This window comes from Epargyreus clarus, unplaced genomic scaffold, assembly GCF_041222505.1.
Source record: "Epargyreus clarus isolate Ecla_fem2 unplaced genomic scaffold, WU_Ecla_fem_2.2 ptg000021l, whole genome shotgun sequence".
In the NCBI taxonomy this organism is placed as follows: Eukaryota; Metazoa; Arthropoda; class Insecta; order Lepidoptera; family Hesperiidae; genus Epargyreus; species Epargyreus clarus.
In genome coordinates this window covers 4,486,410-4,513,989 of record NW_027332228.1, presented here as the reverse complement: position 1 = coordinate 4,513,989, position 27,580 = coordinate 4,486,410, and the positions used below count along the sequence as shown (strand labels likewise).

Below are 27,580 nucleotides of genomic sequence, written 5' to 3'. Positions count from 1 at the left end.
TGGTCTAAGAATCTACTTTTATAAGTCTGATCTAGAAGATTAAGGCGAATTAAAAGTTGATCTTATAAGTAATATATAAACAAACACTTTGAAACATATTCTACAAATACTTGCTTCTTTTTCATCCATATACCACAAAATTATCATTCTTTCGAAGGGCAGTTACGTTTATATGAAAATATCGTAAAAGTAGTCTGCTTTTATGCTTATGATTTTTTACAGAAATTAAACACCTTGTATTAAATGACAAATATTTTATTGAGCGATTATATGTTGTTAAATTAGGTTCCTCAATATAGGTATCGTCATGAATACCGGTTATTATACTAAACGGACATACAGATGGTGGCAGGTTAAGGAATGCCCCAACCAGGCAGGCAGGCACTTGAATGATTAATTTAGATAATTGTTCTTTATTTGAATGTACTTGTATTTTATTATTCTCCATGCCAACAAATATTTATAACTAACTAAATTTAATTAATTTAGCTTCTTGAGCTTTGCACAAACAAGTAACAAATAGTTTTCAATTATACGATTTTGTCGTTGTTACTGTCACTTTTGGTTCTCCATCTGCAAAAAACGTACCATCAATTGGTTTACTATTTCTATATTACATGATAAAAACACATAATTTATAATCGGCTCTATATTAATTGAGTGACTTAACTTTCGTTTAAACAGACGCGTTGGCTTAACTATATTTTTTCTTGAACAGTCTCTAAATTTTTTCAAGCTTCTGATCAGAAATAAAAAATCTTTAGCTGAGTGGTCCACCAATCAGAGATCATCGCATTAATTGGATCAAAGCCCAATGAACTTATTAAAGATTAAAAGTCTAATAATACTGTTTAACAATTAAGTGTTTAAAAATCTTGGATTGGCGCCGTATCTGAGATAGCCCCAACCTCCTAGTTACACTAACAAAATGATGATTTATTTTATGATGCCCTATCACTATAAAAAGAACTACTAATAAAAAAGAACTAAATAATCAAGGACGTCTTACCTGGACCAACGTCCATTACAGTTTCAGTGGTCTCTTCCACAGTGGTACCGTTTGCAAAAATAACTGTCTTGCTTTCTTTAGTCACTTTAGGCCGTGGTGGCATAAAAAAGAAGAATACATTTTGCGTGCTATTTCGTACAAGGTCCCATATATGATTATCATTTAAAGCAAACCATGACAAGCCATGATCAATAGTTGGTAAAGTGGCTGTCTCATTTGAAACACCTGTAAAATTAATTATTTATAGTATTTTATATACCAATAGATGGTACATTAATGGGGATTCCGTGATTGTGAAACTGTAAAACTTAACTAACTGAAGTAGTTTATAAAAACTAGTACCTATTTGACTTTTTTAACACAAACTTCTTTGACTAAAGATGAATTTACCTAATTTAATACTTACTTGGAATTTTAGTCGAGTTGTCTATTTTAGGCACCGTGTTGTCCTTGATGATTTCTGCAGGTTTCGTATTATTTGAAGGCACGTTATTTTTATCAATAGCCTGCGTATCTGTATCAGTAACATTTGGTGGGTTTGTGGTACTGGAACCTACAATTTCCTTGCCACTTGGGTCCAAAACAGTTGCTTTTACAGATGTTATAATCTTTGTAATGGGATCAGCCGTTTTATTTTGAATTGATATTACATTATAGGGTGGATTTGTTCCATTTACTGCATTTTTATCCTGGGTATCTTCAACTTTTGGTAATTCTTGTATTATTGTAGGTGGTTTCTCTTGTGATGAATTTTGTTGTGGTTCTTTCGGTAATAAGACTGGTAAAGTTTGAGGTTCAATAACGTTAAAAAGTGTCTGTGGTAGTGGATTTGATGATGCTGGCAAATTAATTGACGAGGATTGATTTTGTGCATCAGTATAAGGAATCGAAATATTTGAATTCAAGGCATTGATTGCATCCTGTTTATCTTTTATTATTTGTGGATTAAGAAATATACTTTGATTATTATTCGGAAGAGGTAAAAGAGGTGGTTGAACTGGTGCTGCTACTGTTTGCGCTGCAGCTGCTCCTATAGCGGAAGGTTCATTGGGTACACTAGATTTTATAGCAGCGTTAGGTACATATGATTGAGGATAAATTGGTAGTGGATTGGCAGCTATTGCATTTTCAGGCAAGTTTCTCGTAGAGGGCGGAGAAATGTTTGTTGATGCATATGATACACTGGACGGTACACTAGGTGAATTTTGTTGATCCTTAGGTGGATAAAATGCACTTGGATTAGCCGCTACAGCGTCTTTGTGCACATCACTTACTACTGGTTGGCCTACCTGGTTGTAAGTTATTTGATTAATTGGATTTTGTAAATTTCCACTTTGTTGTTGATTTGGTGGCAGAACATTTATTTGCGCAAGTAATTTCCAAGTATCGTTCGGAATAGGTGGCACTGTCTGTGCAGCTGTATTCGGAATTCCAGTTACAACAGGTCCGTTTGAGTTTTGAATAGTTGATTGGCTATTACTTCCGCCCAAGTATACATTCGTGGGGTTCCTTTGAATCTGTTGATTTGTTAGCGGTACTGGCTGTTGGGAAGTCGGAGTTGCGCTAATTGGCGCGAGTGTTGCTCCTACTGCAGGCTGCTGGTACTTCACGTTTGGAACACTTTGATAAATAGAATTCGAATTCGATGCTAATGAGGCTGCTCGCAAATTCGGAATTGGTTGTTGATTGTTATATGCCCCTCGGTAAGAATTTGTTGTCCATCCATTTTGATTTGTTGCAATTGCTTGTGGGGTGACGGGTGCAGGCGTTTGTACAGGAATTGGTGCAGTCTGCGCTGGAGGTATTTTTTGAGGTATCCCTATATTTTTGACAGGTATATATTTATTTGCTAAAACATCGGCCGCTTTAAGCATTACAAAGTTAGGATGTCGTGCTGCAATAGCTTGTAAATCATTTGTATGTTCCACTGTTCCATTTAAATGTACGATGGTATACTGTTTCGTTGGCTTTGAAGCTTCATATATCGCTTTCAAATTTAGATTGGGTGGTGAATACTGTAATGGTGAAGCTGAAATAAAAATAGTATTTAGACTAATTGGAAGAAATATAACAATGGTTAAATCAATAGCTACATGATAATATGCTGACCTGGTAAAGGTAACGTAGACGCTCTTGCGTTACTCTGAAGATTCGTTGGTTGTACATTATTTTGCGTAATAGGAACATTTTGAGGTATCTGATATGAAGGCCTCGGTCCTATTTGATTAACATATTGATTGGGAGATGGTTGATTTCTGTTAATCTCATTACTTCTTAAAGCTGGGTTTGAAACTGGTATATTGGCCGGTTGTAACACTGGACCATTTAACTGGTATGCATTTTGAATATTGCTGTTTAGGTTATTTTGTGATTCACTATTAATATAAATAGATTAGTTGTAATGAAAGGAAAAAAGGGGCTATTGGGACATTATTTATAGATATGGATGTGAACTATAGGACAAGCTTTTACATTTTATGTAGAGATACATGAACCATGTTTACAATTTATTACATTTTGATCAAACTACATTTTAAAATAGACTTAAGATCATATTTATTTATTTTATTACCAACATAAGGAACTATACATTTTAGGACCAACATAACTGTTCTCACAATTAAAAGTACGAGTAACACAGCATGCTATGTGTTACCTACAAATTATGTGTTACAAAAAATTAAAATTGCATGTTAGCAATATACTACAGATTAGGAAGGTGTCTATTCTGTTGAATAGAAAAGATTAATTAGAAAAATAGTCCCCCTTTTCCTTTGTGGAATACTAGTTAAATATTCTTATTTTTGTATTAAGTTCAATTCTGTATTCAGGTTTTGAATTATCAAATCTTATCATCGCCTCACGTGGGTCTCCAAGAATAAGCTCCCGCATTATTTGAATCTGGAATCAACATTTCATTTGAATTTAAAATATAGTGGAAAAAGTTAAATTAGTATTCATTAACTTATTAATAAAGAAAGCGTTGTGGAGAAATGTCCTCTTCCTAGTGGAGAGTGTCCTTCCTAGAAGCGGGATCTTAAAGGCTTTAAGTCAAAACCACACCACCTTGAGCTACGTTCCAAAATAAAATACTTAGGGGTATTGCAAATGCAACTTAGTATGTAAGAAACGAAGATCTACATCGGGACCTTCAAGTAGACCTTGTTAAAAAAGTGATTAGTACTTATGCTGAAGGTCATCAAAAAAGACTTCACCATCACGTCAATATCGAGGCGATCCAGCTCCTCGATACGACGGACTTAATGAGAAGACTCAAAAGGACTAAACCATTTGAGTTAGTGACATGACACAGTGTAGTGTTAGTGAAGTAGTGATAAGTGAACATTATAGAACACAAGAACAAAGTGTCTACTCGTTTACGTGATAAGACAAAGAAGTGCAGTGTCAGACGCCGCCTTCATTATATGATTATTTAGCAGTTTAAGTTAGCGTAATTTATTAGTCTTATAGAAGGCTAGATTGTAATTAATATTAAGTACCTTATTACTCATTCGGTACTTTATACATGCAAAAAACAAAAAAAAAACCTTGAGCTACACAGAAACTTGTGCCCAACTGAACAGTGCGACGTACATACTAATCGAAATGCATCTTTTAAAATGTATGTGACATATTAATTTGTCAATTGCAATAATTGTATCAGTGATAACCTAATGATTGAAACTCGGCCCTTCGATCGAAAGGTTCGAGGTTTAGATCCCAGGCATATTTCTGAGTTTTGAAAATTATGTGCGTAATATAAAATTAATAATTATGACTTGCTTGACATTGAAGGAAAACATCGTGAGGAATCCTGCATATTAACGGTACGTGAAGTCTACCAATACGCACTTGAGCAACGCGGTAGACTATGGCCTAACCGTTCTCAATTTAAGAGGAGATTCATGCCCAGCTGTGGGACAGTAGTGGGTTGACGACAATTGCATTATTTACTTACACGCCACAGGCACATATGCAAACAAAACTAAAACGCTAACACTTAAAAACTTCATTTTCGAGAACACACACGAACTTTATAAACAAAAAACAATACTGAGTGTTCTGGTAGCCTACGTAACGTTAAATTTGTTCGCAGTACAAACAAAGTGGAAAGCTGTTCACATAAACGTACATGTACTCTATGTTCTGAATAATTAATGTCTCTTTAATACTAATAACTTCGCGTGGTTCTGACTGTTGTCGCCATCGACATACCTAGTCTAAGAGATCTAAGTATCCTTGCGCAGGTACACCGGATTGAAGGTGGTAGAACCCTATGTGGTTCGACTTCGGCGGCACCATCGCCACACTAATTTCTGCCTCATAACAGAATACGCCTCGGAAAAGTATATCTACTTTGAGGAAAGGTGTTCCAGCTTAGTCCTCAGGGGTAAAGGCGCATCTGTGACCGACCTCAAGTAGGAATCCTATCTAGAATCCTATATGGAATTGATTACAGATGTCCATGGACGGCAGTAACCATCAGGTGGACTGCCTGCTCGTACGGTATACCAGAGCATCCCCATACACGCTACCGATGTGCCGTTAACCTGTACAGGGATACCTGCATCAGTAAATTGTCGGGTAGACCATAACGTTATATTTGTTTCAAGTGATTTAATTTTTTGATTAGAAGATCAACAATTGATTTTAAAATTCACATCTTGTACTGATTCAGCCAACTAACTTTGACATACAGAAACTTGAATCAGAATAATCCATCTTATTTCTTATCTTTGTTGGATACGGACCGATTCTTATAAGTCTACGTATACCGACATAGCATGAATCTAGTCTAATAAGAAGGTAGGTCATGAAAATGAAATAGATTTCCCCTCGATGTAATTCCGGGAGGCGGGACGCTTTAGAATGGGGTTCCTCAAATTTGACAAAAACATCTATCTTCCCGGGCTGGTGATGTATTGACAGCTAATCTGGTATTGCGATGCTACCTATTTTCTATCAGATAGGACTTATCAGTGATAGTTCTGAAGAGATGGTCACGAAATATGTCTTACGTAAATTATAAATTTATAATTTAAATAAATAATGGATTTTAATTTTTAAATTTGAATATCCGCCAAATCGGTTAGGTGGTAGCGAGTCAAAGAATGATTCATAAAAACATACATAGTACCTACGTCAGTAGGATAATATACCTATGCATCGTACATACGCTCGAATGACATTAACACACCGCAGTTACATAAAAACTCACAGTGTAAAACATTTTATATAAATATTACAAACATCATTTCAGCGTCTTATATTTTTATTGTTCCACACATCTGTAACATACGCTTCCAAGTAAAAACTCGCGTCATCCTACGTAGCATTGTTGTAACAATAGAGTCTACGAAACATAAAACAAATATTTGAAGTTACATTTAGGTTACAGACCAACATAAATGCGAAATTGAAATGGAATATTTGGTGTATATTGTTCTTCTATTGTATCAAATACCTATTTATTCATTTAATTCTAAGTACTGGTAAAATGTTGATGATTTCGCAATAATTTTGAGAATTGAGTATATTATGTACCTGTGTCATCATGAAAAATTGATTCAAAGCAAATGTATTACAAGGCTATATCAACTATAAGCTTAAGGGTATTCCGAAAATTGACCAAAACTATACCGGAATATTTATATAAGCAAACGTAGTCAAAGTCAAATAAACCTGTTAGTATTTCGTCCCTGTAGTTCCGGCACCAGAAAACCGTACTTACCTGGACGGGACCTGATGGGGCTACGCATTAAGAGAACTCCAGTTGCGTTCCGTTGAAAAGATCCCGTAGTCCTCGTCGTAGAGCTGAGGATGGCCACAAGCAAAGATGGTGCTCCCTAGGCTTGACCCCCCCGCCTATAATTATTAACTTTGCCGTTGTAACAAGAAAGTTTTTTCATATTCCAACAACCTATTTTATAAGATAGCTAGCTCGTTTTTCTTTTCATGATGGTCCATGACAATGTCTTTTTTTTTATATGTAACCTAACGATAAGCCAGACGGGCTGCCTGATGGAAAGCAGTCACCGTCGCCTATGGACATTTGCAACACCAGAGGAGTCGCCAATGCATCGCCGGCTTTGAAGGAGTCTTAGCGCCGCGGCGCCCCCTGACACGGCGGCACCCGTGTGCATTGCGCACCCAGCACTATAGGTTAAGCCGCCCCTTGCCTACAACACTAATACCCCCCGTATTAGTGTTGTAGGAATCCCACATATCACATCCGTGTCGCTCTCGTGTGTGTGAAAAAAGGTATTCCTGTATTTAATTGGAAGTAGGTTGGACCTTAGTGTTTAAATTAAGTAAGACAAATATTTTGAAGAGAATAATTACAATTAACTCCTAATTCTGGGTACGAGATTAGCAGAATACAAGTACAGCGACATCATTCATCACACTTTACCATACGATTACGGTAAAAAGAGCTAATAAAATTGACTGCCAGTTAGAGAAATGCATGTGTAGCGAAGACCAAAAATCTGATGTTTACAGCGACATCTATAGTTTACACTGGAAATAATTATAACTTGTAGTTACCAAGCTTTACGAGTCCACATTTTAGTTTCATACTTTTGGTGTAGATGGCGTTTAAAACAAATACCTGTTATACAATAAAACTTAAAAATTATAATTATTGATTTAAAAATAATTTATTTTTTTTCATCTTTAGTCTCTTAGATGTTGCTCTACACCTGCTTTAATAGGTATTACTTTTTTAATACAACCTAATATAAAATATCATTGATATAAATGTGTTTATCACGTTTAGTTTGCGTTGTGAGATTTTCTTGGATCATCATCTAGGGCTCTCCAGAACCGTACTACGTAGGTACTTCTCAGAGAATATTTTTCCATAAATATGTACCTACTACAACCTACATACACGTGCAATATAAAATAACAATACTCTTTACATATTACACTAATAATAATTACAGCTGTTTAAACAATAATTATGAGGAGGTCATCTAGGGCTACCAATCGACATAAATATATATACGACAGTCGAGATTTCTTGTTTCCAGAGCATTGGAGAGTGGCTTCAGCAAACCTAGGGTACTGCACTACTGACCGTCGATGCCCGATGTCGAGGAAATAAATTTTGAAGGTGGTAGAACCCTTTGTGGTTCGACTCCACCACCGCCACACATATTTCTTATAACAGCAGTGTAAGGCGCTGCTGTGTTCCGTTTTGAAGGGTGTGGTAAGGGAGACAGACTTTTCCGAGGCGTTCCGCTTAGTCCTCGGGGGTAGCGGCGCATCTGTGGTCGACCTTAGGTAGGAATATCTAATCCTATCTGGGGTTGATTACAGATGTCCATGGGCGGCAGTAGCCACTTACCATCAGGTGGACTGCATGCTCGTCTGCTACTCCTATATTATAATAAAAAAGGCCCCCAGTCTAAGAAATAATATAATTTTACAAATGTCTACAAAAAGGGAGGGCCCCAGGGCCCCCATGACCAGAGCGAACGGATGTAGGCCAAAAAAAAAAACTATTGAATATTACTATTATCTCTTATTTAGATTTTTTTGGTTATTTCGTTTTTACTTTTTATTTATTTTAGTTTAAAATATTTAATGACTTTGTAATATTGCATACGATGCATTTATTACCATTTTCATTTAGGTTTGTTGTTTATTTATAAAATCGAGAGATAGTTACTATATGAAACGTGTTTTATCTCTTTAACTCTTCCTATATACTTGTCAATGCCTATAACATGATGGATGACTTCCATGATAATGTATGTTCACTTTAATATCTCTGCATATCACAACATGTTAGCTTAGTTTATTTACTTGTTCTATTCTTTGATAATTAAGATAGAAAGATACTTCACCTCCTTGAAATTGAATGAAGCCACAAAAGGATGATTTTATCATTTATTTTTTGAATTCTTGATAAATAAAAATCATTTTTATAGATAATAGTTATAAATGACTATACTACGTAATTTACGTAACAAATAAATACGTATTTCAAAAAATTTAGGGACATTACAACGGAGACGTGGCAACACTTTATTTACGCAACAATTTCAATTCTCAAACCTGGTTACACTTTTTTGTTAGTGATCAATGTAGTATTTTACTCATCTAAGATTCTATTATTAAAAAGTAATTGTATGTCTGTTGCAATTATTTCTGGAAGAACCATACCAACGGAACACATCAGCTCTTAACACTGCTGTTATTACAATAGTAATGATACAGTTTGCCCACAGATGACACCACCGGCAAACTGCGAAAGGTTTACTTCAAGGCCACTATTATAGGAAAACGCATTATTTTCCTCAAGCTTAGCAATAGCCAAGCCCAACTTTCCCATGACGTAGTTACTCTTATACAACAACATACCGATGTAGCCAATATAGGAAGTATTTATAAGTATAGCTCGCAAAACATGTTAATTTGTCCTTAGAAGTAGAGATCTAAATCATTCAGTCATTCAATACTCACTGATGAACGAAGGATGACGTCTCAGTCCATTTCTGTGGTCATTTGTGTGGTCATCTCAATTAGCCTTGGATACTCCGCAGGTAAGAAAATATTGCTTAACTTCCCATAAATCATATTATGTAAAGACTTAGAATATATTAGTTTGAAGTTAAAAAAAATTACAAGTTTTATGTGAATCATGTCTTAGCCCATCGATAAATCGTTGTCGTAATTGTGTTTTGTGTTTTAAGTTGTCATATTTTTGTCAGTCCTGACAACTGATAGGTATGTTACGTAATTTACACAATATATCTATATTACACTCTTTAACCTTTAATGTAAGTATGACGTCAAATTGAAACTGAAATAAAGTAACCGCGATATCGATAAAATGTGAAATGATGTTTAAATAAAAAAATGGCCAAGTACTAGTCGAACTCGCACGTGGAGGGTTTCGTTTAATCTAAAAAAATAAGGTGAAGAGATGGAGCCCTGTGACGGATAGACAGAGGAGGCTCCGTAATACGATTCCGTTTTTAGGTTTACGCTCCATTCCCCTTAGGTACGGAACCCTAATAAATAAAAATATACAACACAATAAAAAAAATAACATAACATAACACAACATTCTTATGACTTATATTTATTTTTTACTTATTTTAGTTCGGATTTTAATACCATTTTTATAAAATAACCTGTCTCGCAAGATGTTTTACTTTTGCAACCTAAGTATTATAATAGTTAACTCGTTTCAGAGATACACGAAACTAGTTTTTAAAATAACCGGAATTTGCAAAACTATATCATAGCTACAATAATTAAGTACCGATTGTTTATTTTTGCAACACTAACAGGTATTTGTTATATACATATCTGATAACATTCACATACACATATCACTTTACACATTAGTCATGCTTCTGACTTATTCCTTAACAAGCGATAATTTTATTGTTCTACATATTTTAGTTACAATTGTGACTTATTCCGCTTATTTGATTATTTTTAAAAACGTTATAATTATTTCTTTATCATTTTACTAAGGTTTATAAAGATAGTGGGACCCGTCTATAACTCGCATATCTAGCTTTTTAAAAATAATTTGTCAAAGCTGGATAGCTGCGACTAATCGAAAATGCGTATGTGTATTGTATATGCATAGATTAGTAAAGATTACTCACTACTAACAAGAAAATGTACCCAGTTTTGAGAATTGAAATAGTTGCGTAAAAAAGGTTTGCCACGTCTCCGTGCTAAAATGTCCCTAAAATATTTGAAATAATTATTTATTTATTATTTAAATTACGCAGTATTAGTTATGTATTCGTAATTTTTGTCTAAAAATGTTTTTATTTGTCAAGAATAAAAAAAAGAACTTACTAATAAGCAATTTGTGGCTTCATTCAATTTCAAGGCGGCGAAGTATCTTTACTAATTTATGTGTATATGTTTACTTTTACTTTCACTTTACCAGTTAGGATTCGCCATATTTTTATGTTTTACATTTATAGTAGGTACTAGCTATGCCCTGCGGTTTCACCCGAGTTTAAAAGAAATCTAACAATATACATAACATAAGATATAAGTAGCCTAAGTAACTCCTGATTACATCAGCTACCGGCCAATAAAACTCCCGTCAAAATCGGTCCACCCATTTCAGATATTAGCCAGAACAAACAGACAGACAGATAGATAATAATTGTAAAAAATGTTATTTTGGTGTATGTACCGTATGTATATTCAGATACATGTAATAAAAAGCGGTTATTTCTATATTAAAAATAGACACTCCAATTTTATTTATATGAACCTATAGATGTATAGATTATCCCAAGACCAAAAATCTAGGAGAGGAAAATAAAACATGTGTGAAGCCTATGATAGAAAGCAATAAAAGGAAAGGAAATTTTTTATTTAATCTACTTTCGTGTTTGAAAAAATAAAAAAAATGTAGTTTTTAGATCATTTGCCAATGAAACAATATTTCTTCGCACTTTTTCTTCGATTTCGTGTCTTAACTGCGCATGTCGGCATTGTTTCGCGTAAATTACACCATGACAGCCATTAAACAACTGACATAATTGTCATTTAATGGCTTCCTTCAATAACAAGGCGGCGGTAACTTATCTATGCTTACCACTATAATATTCATAGTGTGTATAGGTATATTTTATTTTAAGACACGAGTCCTCATCAACCCACGTGACTTGATAATTGCATATTTTTTATTTTCTTCAGGGAATCTTACATGTGGGCCAAACGAAGTGATTGACGATTGTCCAGCAAATTGTTCTTACGAGTATTGCCCAACAAACGAGTTTCATGACTATCTATTCTGCCTAAAACCAGACATTTGTCCACCACCGGCATGCACATGTGCATTTAACTATCGAAGGGCTGAAAATGGAACTTGCATCTCTACATATGACTGTCGTAAGTATTTTTTATAATATAGGAGTAGCAGACGAGCATGCAGTCCACCTGATGGTAAGTGGCTACTGCCGCCCATGGACATCAGAAATCAACCCCAGATAGGATTAGATATTCCTACCTGAGGTCGGCCACAGATGCGCCGCTACCCCTGAGGACTAAGCTGGAACGCCTCGGAAAAGTTTGTCTCCCTTATCACACCCTTCAAAACGGAACACAGCAGCGCCTAACACTGCTGTTATTAGGTAGAAATAGGTGTGGCGGTGGTGCCGCCGGAGTCGAACCGCAAAGGGTTCTACCACCTTCATTCAATTCATTCAATATTTAAGCAGTAAACGAACATCCAATATCCTTACTATGAGATTTTACGTTTTAATAAAAATGACCGTTTTTTATTTGTTTACGTACTTTCCGTACATTTCCAATCAGTTCTGATACAGTCCGCTGGAGGCGCTGATTAGAAATGTGTAGCCAGATACGTAAACAAATACAAAAACAGTCACTTTTGTAAAAACGTAAAAACTCATCCTAATGCTACAGTCAACCTGATGGTGGAAGCTACTGCCCTTCATGTTTATTACAGAACCCCAGATAAGATTAGAATTCTACCTGAGGTAACAACAGATGCGTTGCTACCCCTGAAAAGACTAAGTTATGATTGTCGACTCGCGTGGTGCGGTTAAGAACCGGTCTGAAATGCAATGTTTCTTTCTATTATTCTTTTCTTATGATGCTAAGATTAGATTATCATGAAGAATATGTATTTGTCTTCTTATATGTCCATTGCATCCTTGATACAGGAAAAATCCTGGTGTGGGATTACGAGGGTAAAAGGTATTGTTAATCTCAATCACTATAAATAATATTGTGTATTCATTTTCTATTCACCAGCCCCTTTCGAATGTCTTGCACCAAATGAGGTCTTCGACATCTGCCCGTCGTACTGCCCTGAAGACTGTCAACATGCCAACCCGATTGGAGAGTGCCCATTCCTCAGTCTCTTGGTAGTGGAGTGCACTCCATCTTGCAGATGTAAACCGAATTACTGGAGAAAGAAAGCATATGGACTATATTCGCTGGGCAAGTGCGTCCATTATCTCGAATGTCGTAAGTTTTCATGTTATACTTTTAGCGTGTTTTGAGTCGTCGTCGACCCATTACCACCACTGCTTTGCACAGGTCTCCTCTCAGAATGAGCAAGATTAGACCATTGTCCACCGCTGGCCGAGGGCGTATTGGTATAATTCACAAATGTATATAATTCAAAATAGTGTGGTAAGGAGACAGACTTTTCCGAGGCGTTCCAGCTTAGTCCTCAGGAGCGGCGCATCTGTGACCGACCTCAGGTATGAATATCAAATCCTATCTGGGGTTGATTACAGATGTCCATGGGGGGCAGTAGCTACTTACCAACAAGTGGACTGCATGCTCGTCTGCTACTCTTATATTATAAAAAAAATCGTGTGAGGTGAAACTTTGCAGTGTGCGAGTTTCCTCACGATGTTTCTCCTTCGCCGATAAACGCCAACTAATAATTAATTGATTTCTAATATGCGTGTCAGGGATTTGAACCTCTGAATCATCGATCCAGACGCCAAGTTTCAACTTATAGGTTATCACTGCTTTTATTACTTTCACTGCGTTGTGAGTAAGAAAATCCAAAGTGCATTTTCAACCTGGTACGGAAAACTTAGGCATCGATGTTTTGTGATGTATCTACACTTTTTACCAGAATTGGAGATAAATATTTTTCGGGCGTATGTAATATCATTAATATGTATGTATTATTATACATTGACAATTCATAATTTATTTGTTTCAGCTGGAGTACTCGAGGCTTTGATCAAAAACAAGGAAAATAAGACGTTACTTAAGATAGCACAAACGTCTACTTAAGTTCTTCGTATTTCACAAAAAAAACACTTTTCATCAAATAATCAAATAGTGATTTGATGAGTGAAAAAATGAGATTGTGAAATTTGTTTATTTTCATATTGACAGCCCTTGAAGTCAAATTACGTTATTTTTATTCACTTTCACGTTGTGACAGTTGATTTTCCATGAAACAGACTTGAATAAGTTCAAATACGAAATACGAAAAAATATACGAAATAATCAAAACATTATAATTAAAATAAAAATTAATTATGTTTTTTATTCATGTAGGTATTAGTTACAATGCCATTGTGATATAAATATTTATTGTTAATAACATTGTAAAAATAGGCTTACTTATTTAAAGTCGAAAATTAAATTATTTTATTTTTTTGTTTATTAATTTTTTCACTTATGGGCGCGTCTTATACAGTTTTACCATTGTATCTTTATCACTTGGTAAATCGTTATCGCACCTGACCACGGATGACCACTACCCCTGAGGACAAAGTTAGAATGCTACGTATAAGGAGGAATTAGTTGACTTGATGCCTACTTCAACATATCATCATACAAGCTACTTGCCGAAGGATGAAGGTCCATCCTTACCAATTAGACTTGTTTTGCAAGGACATTCGCCACGATTGTGCAAAATATGAAATGAACTTCCTCGTCAGGTATTCCTGGACCGCTATGACATGGGGCTCTTTAAAGAAGGCGAAAAAGAGCTCTCCTTCAAAGCCGACGATGCATTGGCGTATTGCAAATAAGCATAGGCGGCGTTGACTCTTTATCAGTTAGCACGTCTCCTTTATCGTTGTTCCACTATAAAAAATATCTCCTTCCACGTATTTCAAATAAAAACACAGCAGCGCCTAACACTGCTGTTATTAGGTAGAAATAGGTGTGGCAGTGGTACCGCCGAGTCTAACCACAAAGGGTTCTACTACCTTAGAACTTCTTTTGACTGTACCCCTGTTCTCCATAAATATTAAATGACTTCATTCGTACAAGTCCATTATGGCAACGCACACTAATGAAATGGCACACTCGTGCAATATTTAATGTAAACATTGTCTTGCTATTATCTAGCTATACTATCATTTTATCCTGTTCTGCTCTAAATAATTTGCTTATTTTTAGTCATTTTTTAAATTAAATATTAAATACAATTTATTTCCAAATGATTGTATTATAGGTACATATTACTTTTGGGTTAGGTGGTAAGGACCTAACTATTGCAAAATATTACTCAAATAAAATCATCTGAAAAAAAATCATTTGAAGGTGGTAGAACCCTTTGTGGTTCGACTCCGGCAGCACCACCACCACTCCTATTTCTGTCTAATAACAGCAGTGTTATGCGCTGCTGTGGTCCGGTTTGAAGGGTGTGGTAAGGGAGACAGACTTTTCCGAGGCGTTCCCGCTTAGTCCTCAGGGATAGCGGCGCATATGTGGCCGACCACAGGTAGGAATATCTAGTCCTATCTGGGGTTGATTACAGACGTCCATGGGCGGCAGTAGCCACTTACCATCAGGAGGATTGCATGCTCGTCTGCTACTCCTATATAATAAAAAAAGAAAAAAAGAAACAGTTTTGCCGTACCCAACTGACTGATTTTCCTATTATTATTATCAGATGACTTGATTATTATTAATTGTTATTTTGATATGATTACACACGTCTTAATATCACTTTCCTATAATACTATTATTGTTAATTCTAACATTTTAACACCTGTTGGAACTTTATCTATCGCTATTTGACCTAATGTAGGTACTAAGTGTTTTATACAAAAAAATAAATGAAGTAAAATGAAGTGACAGCTGAGTCCAAATGTGGACATTTAGGAAATAAATACCGCGTATAGTGTGACCTAATTAGGTACGTACTATTTAAGGTTCCGTACACAATCCGTAAAAACTGAACCCTCTTATGTGCGAGCTCTATTTATACTTGGCCAATTATATAAAGTACCAGAATCAAAGAAAATTTCTCATGTACCTACTTAATATTTGAAAACTAATTAAATTTACGTGACGTAGAAACGTAATTTGAAGCGATAAAGTATGATACGAAACATATTTTTGCATGTATCCTCTAAGTCTGTTAAATTTGTAAAATATATATTACTTATTATTGATTTCATAAAATTAGTATTGCATTAATTATATATTACCTTTTTTTTCAATGGTAGCGTTCATTTATTTTTTTTGTGCTTAGTCCTTTACTTCTTATATGAGTAACAAACAAACTGACTTTGGTATTTATAAACATTATGAAGATTTATACGTACATTTAAACAGGTGTTGTATATGTGGGTGTATATATTTTATTCGATCGTGAGACATGCTACACGCTTTTAAAATGTTACTCCCGGTTGTGTTATTACTCTCTACTAATATTCTGTTAATAAAAACAGGTATGTTAATTATATTTTAGGTTATTTCGTATATTTCTTTGCTAATTGTATTTGACTTGATAAAATTAGCCACGCTTTTCTCTTGAGTGACAGCAAGGGCGTATTTCCCATCGCGCGTGTTTACGCCCGCACGCGCGTCCTACCCGCATACATGACATAGGTAACTTGTTGTAATTGTAGGTGTTAGAATCCTTTGTGGTTCGACCCTCGCAGCACCACCGCCACACCTATCTCTACCTAATAACAGCAGTTTCATAGGAAACGTTCTAAGGGCGTCCGTTAAAACTTTTAGCGGGTACGGACCAGGCGTTGACTATGGACATTCGACGCAGAGACCCGGGCCTGGTATTCGCCTGTATTAAATTGGAAAAGCGGTTAGCTGCCCAATCACTAACCGCTAGTGCGTATTAGGCATCAACGTGGTGTGACACCTCCAATCCAATCATAAATATTAAAATAACTATAAACAAATTATGATATTTACTTTTCAAAATGTGCACGTATATAGTTTCTTTAGCCGCTTCTTCTCCATAGCGAAACACCTTCCAACGCGTCAACATCTAGAAATATCTATAATATCTTACCAAATTTCAGATGCAACAGAATGTGGTCCTAATGAGCAACTGGTGGAGTGCGCGACAAAGTGCTCCACAGACTATTGCTCCAAAAGTGACCCGAAAAACGTGAAATGCCCCAAACCAGACCCATGCCCCGACCCAGTTTGCAAATGCACACCGATGTACCGTCGAGCCGAAAATGACACTTGTATTCCTGCCAGGGATTGCCGTATGTACCCCGTGTAGTAAATATTTTGTAAAATGTATTAAATTTATAAAAGAGTCCAGAGTCCGACCGATTAGAATGTTCCTTCACTCCTAAATATAATAATTGTGTATCGTTTCTAACTTCTTAATATAACGAATGTAAAAAATGAGATCTTCTAAAACATTAAAAATAGGTAAAATATACAATAATAACAAATTAATTTTATTGTTATATATATGTTTCATAATCATCACCTACCTGTAACTCAGGTTCTTTAGACACCTATCACAGGCGCCAGGCTCTCACCAGGTACATTTGGAAAACTGTCTGTTTCGCTTTGTCTCCCAACTGTTGTACCTAAGACCCTATAATACATTTTATGTTATTTCACTGTGAGAGCAAATAAATAAATTTTATTTTATTTTTTTTAAACCTACATGTATAACAAATTAAGATCCATGATATCATCAAGCCATGATCTTCTTCTTCTTTCTTCTTCAGAATTATATCATTTTTTTTAAACTACATAAGCGTTTCACAGATTTTTTTAAATCTAGCACCATGTAGTTAACATTTTTAACTTTTTTTTCAGCTCCATTTGAGTGCAAAGGTCCTTATGAAGTCTACGACCCGTGTCCGAACACTTTCTGCTCCGAAGATTGCAGTAGAGCTACTGCGAGTGGTGATTGCCCGAAATTTTATGGAGTTGGACCAGTTGTGATATGCAGTCCTGCTTGTCGATGCATTAAACGTCACTGGAGGAAGAACGGCACATGTGTGCCTTACGCGGAGTGTCGTAAGTTTCTATTAAATTGTAATAGCGTAGGAAGGTAGAAAGAAGCAGCAGAGTTTGGCAAAATATTGGAGTAGCAGACAAGCATGCAGTCCTGATAGTAAGTGGTTAGTGCCACCCATAGTCATCGGCAATCAACTCCAGATAGGATTAGATATTCCTACCAGAGGTCGACCACAGATGCGTCGCCATCCCTGAGGACTAAGCTGAAAGGCCTCGGAAGATTATGTCTCCCTTACCACATCCTTCAAACCAGAACACAGCAGCGCTTAGCACTGCTGTTATAAAGAGACGCATAGTCTTTTGATTTTTACCCTTTAAAGCTAAATATTGGGGTATAAAGTACCCGATGTAGTTCGCCGTATAACAACAGATATTTGATTAAACAGTGCCTAAAGAATAAAAGAACGGCGAAGTTGACTACAATTACGAAATATTTGTTTATTGTTTCAGCTGGAGTAAAACCCGAACCCTGTTAATAGAATAAACAGTTTGCAATATTTTATGTTTTTCATTTTTACAAGCACATATTTAACTTTCTTTCCTTGCTTTTATTTTTATGTATGTAGAAGAGTACTATCTTGCAATTGAATTATAAAGCTCACCTAAAAACAATTAGGCTGACATTTTATATAGACCAGACCAATAGAACAAACTGGAGAAATATTCTGGAACAGGCCAAGGCCCACGCGTGGCTGTAGCTCGCGTGGGCCTTTTTTGATGATGGGCACGTTTGATTTGCCTGACAATATAATATGCTGTAATGATGTACTAATGACATTCTGAATCCAATATGGCGGACACCCAGCGGACAGCTAAGCGCCGGGCTAATTATATTTTTATGCACCTAATATGGATTTGAAATGAAAAGGTTTTCGGAAAAATACGAAAACGAAGTGAAGTTACTAGATACTTATTTTTAAACCTTTTTTTAATATAACTATATTTCTCCATTCTTGCATATTCTTACTCAAATGGCACCAATATCATTTATTTTTAATGTAACTTTAATGTTAGATTTTGTAAAAATAAATAAATTTAATATTTACTTATTAAAGTATCATATGGAATATAAAACTATTTTATTTAAATAGTGATTTCAACGTTTTACCAAAATTTCAACGTCTTTCATTCCTAACCTCATGCTTGCTAGTATAGTGTCTTATTTTGAAAAAAACAGTTAATGTTTAGCTCACAAAGACAAGAAAATGTGAATAATTTCTAACAAGGCCTAAGCCGTATAAGGTATGACTTAAGAATTCTTTATTGGTACGACTTAAGCAACAACACATCAAAATTTGAAAATAATATTACGGAATTTTTAATTTTTACCATTTTACTATGGCTAAATAATAGTAGAATGGGTGAAAAATAGAAAATAATTACAGAGATTAACTTCTAAGAATCACTCTTCCCTTGAAATTGCTTACGAATGAACTTAAATTTTTAGTGTTTCGATGTTTTCATCGTCAAGACTTGTTTTTTTAAATATTTTTATATCAATGGTGCCGACATAGTGTCCTGTTATTTTTGTTTACTCGCACAACTAACTAGCATACGTTTCAAGCACCAAAGATCGATGTTTATATACAGGAGGTTTATTTATTTTATTTTGTTCCTGCTGTCACGCTTGTGACGGCAGTGTATGGACAAGTTCCAATGTGTTTTATATTGCTGGCACATCGGCCCGTCAAAATCTCGGTGCCGATCTAGCGATCACGCCGATCTACTCGAAATATCGGCGGCCGGGATAACGGCGCTCGAGTGACGGACGTGTGGTGGACAAGCGCTATAGTAAATGTATGTACGCTACTTCGGCGCCGTCATTAATTAACGGTGGGTCTATTTTCATTACAATCCTTTTTAAATTATTTTATGTTAATAACGAGTCTATTTAATTGCTGAAGAATAACAATTTAGCGGTAAGCTATAAGAAAGAAGGATATTATATGGTTTTAGAGAATAAGGTATATTAGAATGGATTGTCAGAGAGAATAAAAAAATAGGAAATGGAGTTGTTATTGAATATTGCACCACCTGGTGCGTACGACGGTATGCTATAACAGCAATGCTAAGCTTTGCTGTGTTTCGGTTTGAAGGGTATTAAAGAACTCAATACCATCAATATTTACTTAAGAAATCAGTAATTTCCTCCATTACATTTATTAAGGACCTGCATAACCGCCGCTGCCGCCCCACTACCACTGAGGACTAAGCTGGAACGCCTCGGAAAAGTATATTTCTTTTACTTCATTCAAATCAGAATACAGCAGTGCTTAGTGTTATGCGCTGCTGTGCTTAAGCAGAAATAGATGTCAAATAGATATTACCTTACATTACACACTAATTGATCAAGATAATTTCAAAATAACCAAATGGAAATTAACGTGTTCGAACACATAATACAAGTTCAAGCATACGGTTATGCTTAAATTTAACGGTTTTATTTCTTTTTTCTTTTTTTTGTGTACTATAGCAGTAACAGACGAGCATGCAGTCTACCTGATGGTAAGTGGCTACTGCCGCCCATGGACATCTGTAATCAACCCCAGATAGGATTAGATATTCCTGCCTGAGGTCGGCCACAGATGCGCTGCTACCCCTGAGGACTAAGCTGGAATGGCTCGGAAAAGTATATTTCCCTTACTTCCCTAAACTCAGAACACAGCAGCCCTTAACACTACTGTTATTAGGCAGAAATATATGTGGTAGTGGCGCCAATGAAGTCGACCCACAGAGAATTCTACCATCTTTAACGTATACTATGTTCTTCAATGTTTCATGTCTTCTGGAATTCTTACATATACTTTAATCTTAATTACAATGAATAAAAGCTTACTTATAGCCGACATAAGTATTATGCGAAGGCAATCGCACCCGCGATAAGGAAGTATTTAAACAAAAACAAACTTCAAGGCATCTCAGATAGGTTTTTAGCGTAAACCAACCAACATGTAGATCTCCTTTATTTTAGTTTTCTCTTTTATTTTACTGTGTAATGTGAACTCGTATTTAGCAGGTAAACAAATATGTTTAAGCAGACATTATGTGTCCTAATGCTTTTTACTAAGGGATATCTACTAAGGGCCACATATACATTCGACTACAGGACACAGGTATCCTGAGTACATCACTATAAAGAATAGTTTCTGGTCTCAAACATTTTACTGTACAATTTTTACGTAGTCGAGTTTTATTTTTAAACTTATTTTCTATGTTCTTCAGATCTTATGAATACATAGTATAGTATAAACAGTATAGGAAACTGGAGAGTTCTAGCTGTCAAATGTGTTATTTACTTGAAAACATTTACATATTATTTTCTTTACATATTTTTTATATAATTTGTATACTTCTTTCAGCTATTATTTCACCATATTTCTTGTATTTATAAATTTCTTTCAGCTTTCGATTTATTTCTTTAAAAAGTACTCGTACACAATCTTTACTTTCAGATCCTATGCAAGGTTATAGAGAAAATTAATATCTAGACTGTGTTCGTACGTGTCCTCCAGAGAGAACCTGTAGAAACCGGGGCATATACTTCAGATGTACGGAAGAGAGTCAGAAATATTGCAGAGTGAAATGTGTTTGTAAAAAAGATTTTTACAGAAACTCAGTTGGAAATTGTGTTCGCGCTAAATTATGTGATAATTGATAATACCGCTTTATTTAATTCATGATTTTAGTATTTATGTAATAATTAATGAAATATGTATTAGAAAAATGTTCTAGATGTGAAATAAAATTCTTTCGCATTTATTTATAAATAATGTTGCTGATCGATTTATGATCCAATTATAGAATTACTAGCTATTAATTTTAATAGATTGTGGTATCCATGTTATCTATAGTTCGCAACGTACTAACAGCCCGCAATGCAATCGACATTATCGATAATATTGCTGCTAAAAACTCGAACTCGAACGTAGGTTATCAATCTCTGCTTATTGTTTGTCATAATAGATACTTTATATCTAGATTTTAATGCATGTTGGCTATCTGAATAGCATTCTAGCTTCCCCGATGTCGGAGCGTCGGTTAAGCGAAAAAGTAATTTGGTCGTATTTTTTTTATTCAAATTCAAATTTCCTTCAAAATTGATTCAAATATATTCGAACATCATCAAAGTAGGTACTACCGATTTGGAAAGTGGTTTGTTATGGAGAGGTAGTAGCGAAAGAAACTCCGATGTGCGCAAATCTTTTAAAAAATAACTATTATACAATTTTATGGCATGAATAGATTGTTGTATATTCTGTTCGTACGGGATGATATTTTCGTCCAGCGAAAGAAAAATCCCACTGTCAATTAAAATAAATAAATTAGATACTTTCTTAAAGATTGTATGTAGCCTGTCTGTTGGGGCCCTGACATCTATAAGATAATAAAACAAAATCAGGAATATCTCTGACATCAGCGTTTATTGGAAAACGTTACACGCGGCCGTCATATTAAGTATTTAAACGAAGACAAGCTTCAAGAAATCTCAGATTGGCTTCAAGCGTAAAGATGCAGAGCTCCTTGATTTTGTTTTATTCCTTTATTTTATTGTGTACAGTCAACTCATATACAGCAGGTAAGCTTCTAATATTTGAAATATTACTTTATATTTTAAAAATGCATACTTACTTATATCTATATTATATTCAATCATTTTTGTTCTATTAGGTTTTGTAACTGTACAGGATTTCTAATTATTTTTCTACTCGATTTTATTAGTTATTAAAATAGGGATGAAATGGAGAAATGAAGTCTTCCGGAGTTTGGTTTGAAGTTGAAATAATATAGATTTCAGAAGCCACTTGAGTCCAATAGGGTAATGCAACTTGCAACTTTATATTACATAAAAAATCTTATTATATAGCAGCGGTGAATATTGGGGTATTGTGATCCAGCTTCACCTAAATCTAAATCCTTTTAGGGTTCATCTTCCCTGATTGACTTATTTGAGTCATTATACTCGTACCTCCTCCTAGAAAGACATTTTTTTAAGAATAAACCATTCCGATATGTTGACTTTTCGGGATATAATCATTTCGCAAATTGGTAGTGACGACAAAGACAAAAATATTAATATATACCAGCCTATTAGAAGTATCTGTATCATTATTATAAAATCAAAACAAATTCATCAGTAAAATATCTATAACGTAATGTAGATATGAGATGACAAACATAATGGTCATTGATAACATCATCTGATTGAATACAAGGAAAATACATATGGAAATACCCGATCCCACGGACGCACACGATGTAGAGATTAAAAGGTTAAGTTATAAAGGGGATTTACCAAGTCTTGTGTAACGGTAATACATTACGAATCGTGACGTCATACCACGACGTAATGGTACTGACTAAGGTCTTTTGTCCACCGCACCGCCACCGAGCCGATACCGAGAACGAGATTATTTGGGCCCATTTTAATTATGTCGTGACGGCGATAAATTGTCCACCGCGACCGATATTGGCGTGTGACGGCAGTGTATGGAGAAGTTCCAACGTGTTTTATATTGCCGGCACATCGGCCCGTCGAAATCTCGGTGCCGATCTAGCGGTCGCGCCGATTTTCGAAATATCGGCGGCTGGGATGACGGTGCTCGGGTGACGGACGTGCGGTGGACAAGCAGCTATAGTACATTTACTATAGCTACTTGTCCACCGCACGTGTACGTGTACGCTACTTCGGCGCCGACATTAATATTCGGTATCAGCTCGGTGTCGGTGGCGGTGGACAAACAGCGAATAGTATCTACTAAAGATAATCATTTTTATTTTGTGTCAGTTTTTGTTTGAAGTCCGGAATCCAACCATAGGGTCAACGTTCTTGTAAAATATAATACCTAGGTTAAAATGTGCAAGTAGTAGTACCGTAATATAGTTAAACCATTGTATCTACGATTCAATTAAATTTAAAAGGAGGATGACTCCTCAACACACCTTCATAATCATCATAATCAAAATAAGTACCGTTAGCATACTAGAATACCTATTATTTCTACCTCTCATTTCTTTTAGCTGCTTGAAAATTATCTTCTTTATATGCATATTGTATGTTTGCTTTATTTAAACATATATTTCGTTATTTATATTCGTGTGCCATAAAACTGGAAGACTCAATTTATTTCATTTCAGCAGTATTACAAATTCTACGCTTTTTCAGATCCTATGCAATGTTATGGAGACAATGAATATCTAGACTGTGCTCGTACGTGTCCCCCAGAGAGAACATGCGAAACACGGGGCAGACTATACAAGTGTACGGAAGAGAGCCAGAAATATTGCAGAGTGAAATGTGTTTGTAAAAAAGATTTTTACAAAAACTCAGCGGGACAGTGTGTGCGAGCTGAATTTTGTGATTATAATTAGTGGTACCGGTATATTTTTTAATATTTATTTTTATTGTAATAGATAAAATACCTTAGACATGAAATAAAGTACTGTTCCTTCGCGTAAGCATATTTATTTTAGTGAAACCCCCCTTATGAAGGCCCCTCGTCAACAAAAAATAAAAATGGCCTAATGAAACATGTTCTAAGTCGAGAATTTTACATTTTTTTCTACTAATCTATGTTTTTTTTCGTACACATTATGAACTAACTACAACCCTTCTACACAGTAGCTTAAAATCAGAACTGGATATTGGTTTAAAAAAAAAGTTACTGTTATTGTACCCACTACCAACGCCATCAGTCGATTTTTAATGAACGAATAAAACCATTTAACGCAATGCTTTATTTATTAGGTAGCTAGAGTCTATCTAGATTATTTCTACTAACGCCATCTATTAGACAACATATTCCATATCGATGTGAATGAAGATAAGTCAATATCTATTCCTTATTAAATATTGTTTCAATGGATTATGTAGAATAAAACAACTAAACTTAGCAAATTACTAATACAACATACAGCTCCTGCTGTTGCTGCTCCACGAACCACAAAAGGTTCTAGGTACCACTTTTACGATGTTCCAAGCCACAGATTGAAGTGTTGCACAAGAACGGTAGCACCCAACAGCCGCAGCAAGGAGTAGCAGACGAGCATGCAGTTCACCTGATAGTAAGTGGTACTGCCGCTCATGGGCAACTGTAATAAACACGAGATAGGATTAGATATTTCTACCTGAAGTTGGCCACAGATGCGCCGCTACCCCTGAGGGTTAAGCTGGAACGTCGTGGAAAACTATGTGTCCCTTACCCCACCCTTCAAACTAGAAACAGCGACAACTTAGGCAGCTACTATGTCCGGCTGTATTTTAAAATTCAGATTAGTAGACAAATCAATAGAAAGGCACTTTTCTCATGTATACACGCACAATCAATACCAAAGCATAGAGATAATAAGTAATATTATATTGTTGTAAAATTTCCAATTGAAATACAAATAGATACAAGACCAACTAAGTAAACTTACCGCAGTAAGTACGTACATGCCATTGTTTAATTATGGCAAAGAACTAACTTAAAATTTAATAGGTGTGTATAAATATATCAAATAATAATAGTAATAATAAATACTGGCGAACTAACGCGAGCCGTAGAGGTATTTCACCCCAGACCTCTAATGTTACCAACTCAGCTTAAAAACAGTACATCGTCGAAAAATAAATCGCAAGGAGCAAACAATCCGTGAAATGGTTATTTATCAGCGAATATACAATCACTGAAATACGCATAACGCATACACACACGCTGCACGCCACAGCTACGAGCGGTGCGGCGAGCGGCGCGGCGAGCGGAGCGTCGAGCGGCGCGGCGAGCGGCGGCATGCCACAGTTAGCCGCGAAGGCGACGGTGTGGGACGTATTTAGGACTATTTAAATTAGTAATATAGCTTTTGCCTTAAAACGAGTGCGTTCTTAGCTCAAGATATTATTGAGTCTGTAATAGGGGCGCACTTTTTTTTTGTTGATGAGGGGGAAACCTTTAAACGGTACCCGGTGCCGGGGAAGCGACACAGGGTTATGTGGGATTCTTACCGCACTAAAACGGAGTGGCCGTCCTCAGCGTTATGCACTATAAATCTAGCCTTATGTGATTCGAATTCGATTATTTTATAACACTAAGTGCCATCCAGTAACAAGGTGTAGTAACTTCAAGCCTAATTATTAATAATAAATACTAATCCATAACATAGAAAACATCTCCGTCTGCCAAAATATTTTTTCAATACATTTTTTTTAAAGAGTTGGTATATTTTTAAATGATAAGTATAAAGAACATAAGTACCTACCAAGCGTGTTAATATGAACCGAATTTTATTAAATTTCCTATTTGTAGAAATAATTAAATACAACACCAACTAAATAAATTTACCGTCGACCATACGTAGATACCATTGTTCTATGAAGAAAAACTTGCAATAAATTAATGTTAATAGGTGCAAATTTAATAAAGCAATAAGTATAATGAGTCACGAAAACACGTGAGTAATCGTAAAAGACGTATTTTTATACGGAATCATCTCTCCGTTAACTATTTTTCCTGAAGTACCTCTAAAAATATAAAACAAAAGTGACTGCTTCCATAGATTAGTAAAGATACCTCGCCGCCTTGAAATTGAATGAAGCCACAAACAGCTTATTAGTAAGTTCTTTTTTTGAATCCTTGACAAATAAAATCATTTTTAGAGAAAATTTACGAATAAATAACTAATTTACGTAATAATAATAACCTAACCTAACCTAACCTAACATAATTTAGCGGTAAGCTATAAGAAAGAAGGATATTATATGGTTTTAGAGAATAAGGTATATTAGAATGGATTGTCAGAGAGAATAAAAAAATAGGAAATGGAGTTGTTATTGAATATTGCACCACCTGGTGCGTACGACGGTATGCTATAACAGCAATGCTAAGCTTTGCTGTGTTTCGGTTTGAAGGGTATTAAAGAACTCAATACCATCAATATTTACTTAAGAAATCAGTAATTTCCTCCATTACATTTATTAAGGACCTGCATAACCGCCGCTGCCGCCCCACTACCACTGAGGACTAAGCTGGAACGCCTCGGAAAAGTATATTTCTTTTACTTCATTCAAATCAGAATACAGCAGTGCTTAGTGTTATGCGCTGCTGTGCTTAAGCAGAAATAGATGTCAAATAGATATTACCTTACATTACACACTAATTGATCAAGATAATTTCAAAATAACCAAATGGAAATTAACGTGTTCGAACACATAATACAAGTTCAAGCATACGGTTATGCTTAAATTTAACGGTTTTATTTCTTTTTTCTTTTTTTTGTGTACTATAGCAGTAACAGACGAGCATGCAGTCTACCTGATGGTAAGTGGCTACTGCCGCCCATGGACATCTGTAATCAACCCCAGATAGGATTAGATATTCCTGCCTGAGGTCGGCCACAGATGCGCTGCTACCCCTGAGGACTAAGCTGGAATGGCTCGGAAAAGTATATTTCCCTTACTTCCCTAAACTCAGAACACAGCAGCCCTTAACACTACTGTTATTAGGCAGAAATATATGTGGTAGTGGCGCCAATGAAGTCGACCCACAGAGAATTCTACCATCTTTAACGTATACTATGTTCTTCAATGTTTCATGTCTTCTGGAATTCTTACATATACTTTAATCTTAATTACAATGAATAAAAGCTTACTTATAGCCGACATAAGTATTATGCGAAGGCAATCGCACCCGCGATAAGGAAGTATTTAAACAAAAACAAACTTCAAGGCATCTCAGATAGGTTTTTAGCGTAAACCAACCAACATGTAGATCTCCTTTATTTTAGTTTTCTCTTTTATTTTACTGTGTAATGTGAACTCGTATTTAGCAGGTAAACAAATATGTTTAAGCAGACATT

The 27,580-nt window shown here is 35.5% G+C and overlaps 3 protein-coding genes and 1 long non-coding RNA gene across 6 annotated transcripts; 3 read left to right on the top strand and 1 right to left on the bottom strand.

Moving 5' to 3' along the window:
• Positions 1-245: 245 nt before the first annotated feature.
• Positions 246-5,117, bottom strand: LOC140751091 (uncharacterized). Of its 3 annotated transcripts, none has more exons than XM_073084931.1 (6): positions 4,968-5,117; positions 3,874-3,910; positions 3,119-3,264; positions 1,416-3,038; positions 1,010-1,234; positions 246-573 (listed from the first exon to the last, which is right to left on the bottom strand). In XM_073084931.1, exons 1-6 carry the CDS (start codon positions 5,020-5,022, stop codon positions 527-529), a joined length of 2,133 nt encoding a protein of 710 aa, XP_072941032.1. In that variant the 5' UTR covers positions 5,023-5,117; the 3' UTR covers positions 246-526. The 3 variants fall into 3 exon arrangements, with proteins under 3 accessions (XP_072941032.1, XP_072941029.1, XP_072941031.1); XM_073084928.1 differs by having other exon boundaries at positions 3,119-3,384; positions 4,968-5,116; XM_073084930.1 differs by having other exon boundaries at positions 3,119-3,360; positions 4,968-5,116.
• Positions 5,118-9,344: 4,227 nt separating this feature from the next.
• LOC140751144 (uncharacterized) lies at positions 9,345-14,159 on the top strand. The gene is made up of 4 exons (XM_073085015.1): positions 9,345-9,561; positions 11,699-11,893; positions 12,782-12,997; positions 13,713-14,159. Exons 1-4 carry the CDS (start codon positions 9,495-9,497, stop codon positions 13,784-13,786), a joined length of 552 nt encoding a protein of 183 aa, XP_072941116.1. The 5' UTR covers positions 9,345-9,494; the 3' UTR covers positions 13,787-14,159.
• Positions 14,160-16,064: 1,905 nt separating this feature from the next.
• Positions 16,065-18,247, top strand: LOC140751146 (inducible metalloproteinase inhibitor protein-like). The gene is made up of 4 exons (XM_073085016.1): positions 16,065-16,188; positions 16,783-16,974; positions 17,546-17,749; positions 18,200-18,247. Exons 1-4 carry the CDS (start codon positions 16,116-16,118, stop codon positions 18,223-18,225), a joined length of 495 nt encoding a protein of 164 aa, XP_072941117.1. The 5' UTR covers positions 16,065-16,115; the 3' UTR covers positions 18,226-18,247.
• A 2,978-nt stretch (positions 18,248-21,225) lies between these two features.
• Positions 21,226-24,206, top strand: LOC140751150 (uncharacterized). Its single transcript, XR_012103278.1, has 2 exons — positions 21,226-22,325; positions 23,913-24,206. It is a non-coding gene; the product is annotated as an uncharacterized LOC140751150 (long non-coding RNA).
• The last annotated feature ends 3,374 nt before the right edge of the window (positions 24,207-27,580 follow it).